General features: G+C 48.8%; 1 protein-coding gene across 3 annotated transcripts in view; it reads left to right on the forward strand.

The window, feature by feature from the left end:
• Positions 1 to 1,147: 1,147 nt before the first annotated feature.
• The window catches only part of LOC119330674, a 6,673-nt gene continuing 3,374 nt past the window's right edge, over positions 1,148 to 4,446 (forward strand). Inside the window, exons 1-4 of one of the 3 annotated variants that reach the window (XR_005160208.1) lie at positions 1,148 to 1,629; positions 1,733 to 1,973; positions 2,817 to 3,268; positions 3,355 to 3,571. Coding sequence is in view for 1 of the 3 variants with exons in the window: in XM_037603788.1 (XP_037459685.1) it covers positions 1,510 to 1,629; positions 1,733 to 1,973; positions 3,355 to 3,476 (483 nt within the window). In the remaining 2 variants the exon portion in view is untranslated. The remainder of the gene's footprint in view (positions 1,630 to 1,732; positions 1,974 to 2,816; positions 3,269 to 3,354; positions 3,572 to 4,446) is intronic. The other 2 variants (XR_005160207.1, XM_037603788.1) reach the window with 2 other exon arrangements.

Genomic DNA, 4,446 nt, shown 5'->3' on the forward strand with positions numbered 1-4,446 from the left:
GATTCCCGAAGAAAAAACAGGCAAGGCCCGGGGCTAGAGGGATGGCTGGGGCGGCGGCGGCACGGCGGTGGGAGGAGGTTCCAGGAAGGGCCGGACGGTGGTGGTTGCCGGTCCGGCCGGTGGTCCATGGGACGGCTGGGGAAAGAAATTGTCGGAGGTAGAAGAAACTCCTGAGGTTGAACAAGGTATGGTATTGTTCATTTTGCATCGGATGGCCGGAAAGAATCGACTGGCCCGGTTTATATTTCCATTTCCAGTCGATTTACACTTGGCCACTTCCATATTTTTATGTGTGTATGCCCTTATTGCATATAAATGAGTACAATTTATGTGTTAATGAAGACGTGCGTTGCACGTGCACGCTTACTAGCCTCCCTGAAAAGCCCAACGGCCCCAACGCTACCTTTTTCCTCTCTCGCGACGGCGGAGGTTGAGTGAGCAGCGGCATGCCTCTCTCCTTCTTCATCTTCCTCCTTGTCACGCCCTCTCCTTCCTTTCTTCTCTCTCGTGCTTGAGCTGCAAGCTATCGGAGTCATGGCGGGGGCGGCGGCGATGGCAGCGGACAAGTCATTGCCGCGTGCGGCAGCCAGTGCCTTGTGAATGGAGGCGCCTCTCTCCGGCCGGTACAACCGCAACTGTCATAGCGTAGGCGTCGGCTGCGCACGCGTGGATACGCGCGCGCCAGGCATGGTGTGCGTGCACTTGTTGTGCGTGGTGCACTTGTTGTGCGTGCTGTGTTTGCGCGCTGTGCTTGCCACACGGATCCGTGACCGTGAGTGTTGTTTGAGACTTTGAGTGCCGTGTGCGTGGCTGATTTGATTGATATTTATAATGCATCAGCTCAAAGGCGACAGGGAAAACATGAACGGGATCCCCTCTCCCAGAGTTTCTGTCCAATTTCCGTTTCACATGTTTGCTATATCCTAATGTTCCTACTATTATTGCTTGACAGAAGTTGTGTATGTTGAGTTTTCTTAATTTTTCAGAACACTCCAATGGCCATCCCTAACCATGACTTATCCTTCCAACCAAAGAAAATACAAGATAACATCATCCACACCAACCAAACAGAAAAATTGGCTATGCCTAGCCGGGTGGTTGGGGGTACCCACATCCATTAAAATTATCCCATGAACCAAACACATCCACAGACCGTCACTGTCCCTCGTGACGCTCCCTCGTTCCCCTCCACCACAACGCCTCGCTCCCCTCTCGCGCCGCCGGCCGGCCACCCGTCTTCCCCACCTCCGGCCACCGCCGCCCTACCCTCTCTCCCGCAGCCCACCGCCCCTCTCTCCCCACCGCCCCCTTTCTCTACCGTGCGGCCGCTCTCCACCCCGATCCACATCGAGCCGCCGACCAGCCTCACCCTAGCTCAGCCTCGCCGGCCACCCCCTCCCCTCCACGGCCGGCAGACTTCCCCAAAGCTGGCTGTCCTCCCCGCCGAGCCAGTGCGCCCCCGGACCCGAAACCCTAGCCGAGCTGCAGCAGCCGCCGCCGCGGGGCCTCATGGCGCAGTCCCATGACCAGGTGCTCGCCTCCGCCTCCCTCCTGCACCGTCCGGTGACCGTGCTCCCTGTCCCGCTCGGCGACCTCGCTGCTCCGACGACCCCAAGCTCCGCCTTAAAGGTAGCAGTTATCTCTCTTTTCCCTCCCGTCTAACCTCGATTCCGTCTTGTATACGCCTGCTTGCAACGTATCCGCGTTGAATGCGTCCTGTGGTTTTGGTCAGGTCATGATGCTGTTGCTAGGCGGTGGTTTTCCGTTGGCGGTGGTGCCTTCCGGTGGTTGTCTGTCATCGGAGTTCCTGGTGCCGCTCTTCTCTGACGATGATGCTGTGGACTGGCTGCTGATTTTGGTGTGGTCACGGTGGTTTTCCTGTGGTGGTGGTGCTGTCCATCGGAGCTGCTTCCGTTGCCCACCGGAGCTCCTGCCGCACCTTGTTCAGCTCCGTCACTGCCGACGTCATCAAGGTCGTGTTCCTGTTCTGATTCATCCCTATGCAACTTTGATTTCAGAAATATATAGATTGTCAGTTAGTTATTTTGTAGATCTGATGCATTTGAGAAATGAAGATTGTTCTGCTAATTGTGATTCGTTTAGTTAGTTCTTGTGTATAATTCTAATGCTTATCAAACAGGTGTCATTTTGTTTAGTAATTTGATTTGTTTGTTTCGTAATTCTGTGTAAATCTACTGTGATTTCTCTCTTGCTGTAAGGTTTGGTCAGTGTGGGTGTCGATGTAGATTGGAACAATATAAGTAATGTATTTTGTCTTACCGGAAATGTAAGTAAGTGGGGATCCCAACCTGTGTGTTCTTTTATTTATTTACCTTGTTTAATGAGTTTACCACTAAGATAGTAATTTAAATCCACATTAATTCATTGCTCTTGTAAAATTTTGATAATTGTGCTGACAAATCAAATCTGGAGCATTTGCAGCCACGTACATGCACATTATCTTTACAGTGTGGCATCACTTTTTTTTTTGGTTCTGCTTTCTTCTGATAGCATAGGATTTTTTACCCACAGAATCTGTTGTTTTTTCATGTTGTGCACTTCTTTGCTGGTTGCGCCTTGGCGTTATAGTGAGTAGTAATATTGCTTGGCTGAAGGAAGCATGCAGAACATTTGTGAGACTTGCATTTTTTCCTGCTGTGTCATATTGGCATAAACTTACATAGAGCACGCTGATGCATAAGTATGCTCTTTGCTAGTATCAATCTACGCATTATTGCAATATGTGACCTGTTTGTAGTAGAGAGGGATTTGATCTTGAATTGTTATGACGATCTCATCATCTTGGTCTGGTGCAGGCTTCCTGGCACGGCTCCATCTCTGACCGGCTGTGTACTGCGGCATCGCTTGCCTTCTGGGAGAAGGACCATTTGTAGAGCCTTAGCGGCGACAACTAGGTCGACCTACTCCTGCTCATGGTTTTCGAGTCGCGCGACTAGTCGATGAGTCACAAAAATATATCGACTCAACTTGTTAGTGTCGACTCGAGTCGCGAGTCACGACTAGTCACAACTGCAGGCTCGACTTTTTCCGAGTCGCTACCCCAGAGCGACTCGGATGAGCCGCGACTTGAAAACCATGCTCCTGCTTCTCTGATGTCAACCATGGACAGGTTGCTGCTGATTGAGCCACTACCACGTCGCGGCATGAATGCCAGGTCCATGTCTTGCTCATCTCGTGTGTAGAAGTTTTCCCCTGTTTTGTGACTCAAGAATAGCCATATTTAGCAGTCCTGCTAAAGTGCAAATGGGTATTCACCAACAGCCATACTAGTGTGTAATGCTACTGTAGATTTGTAGTTGATCAATGTGTGCTTTAACTTGATTTTTTGCTCAGGTCCCGGTGATGTTGTGGTTGTGGTGGGTCCTCCGGTGGCGGTGCTGACATCCAGGGGTGCTGTGGTGGTGGTGCTGTCCACCGGATCTCCTGCTGGTGCTGTCGACGTCTGTGTCCGCTGAGCTGCTGCTGCTGGCGTCGACTACGACATGCTGCCCCTGCCTTCTTCGACTGGTACCTCCTACAGCACCGCGCCCCCACTGGCGTGCCACTGAAGGTCTCTCGTTCTCTCTCGATTACTCCCTATTTTCCTTGAACTGCGACTTGTATGTATTTTTGTGTAGAAATGCGGTTTGATTTTGTTTATACCTATCTGTGATGTAAAGGTTTTAGATCCAAGTGTTTTCTGGTTGCATCATACATATTGGTATTTGGTTTGTGCTGTCCACTAAAAAGATAGGTAATTTTCTAAGAAGATAAATTGATTGACTATGAGGAGATACCAGAATTATATGCCACTGTACTTGGCTGTTTTTCCAGTTTATAGTGGTACACAATAGTCTTGATATACATATGCACCATTGTAGATCATTCATCTGCACTGAAACTTAAGCTTTTCTCCACTTTGAGGATTAAATAAGTACTGTAGTAAGCAGTGGAGTTGATGTTTGATACCGAGGTGATGATGAACATGTGAATATGTAGTCTTTGTTGTATGTGTTTTGCTGGAATGATTTCCAGAGCAAAACAATGCTACATCCCTTGGTTACTCTTGATAGGCATGTCTTGATTGATCTGGTTCACTAGACACTGGTCTTGGTTAATTTGGTTCTAGTAATTGTTGCAGTTTAGTAAGTCCTTACTTTTTTTTGCTCTACTTGGCTTGATTAGGTGCTCTATCAAGTAGATTGGCTACTGTTTTGGTTTCAATTATTTATTTATTAGAATCATTGCTAGGTTGAACTGATCAATTGGTAGCATAATATTGATGATTTGCTCAAATACCAGTCCTTGTAGGTTTTGAGTTAGTCGATGGTCATTTTGCTCAAACTTGACTGCATATTGATCATGTGCCTGAGAGTAGTGATGACGGACTTTTACGGGGGTTTTACAGGGGTAGTTCCAGTTGGCAAAACGTGATTGGATAAGGAG

This window comes from Triticum dicoccoides, chromosome 7A, assembly GCF_002162155.2.
Source record: "Triticum dicoccoides isolate Atlit2015 ecotype Zavitan chromosome 7A, WEW_v2.0, whole genome shotgun sequence".
Taxonomy (NCBI): domain Eukaryota; kingdom Viridiplantae; phylum Streptophyta; class Magnoliopsida; order Poales; family Poaceae; genus Triticum; species Triticum dicoccoides.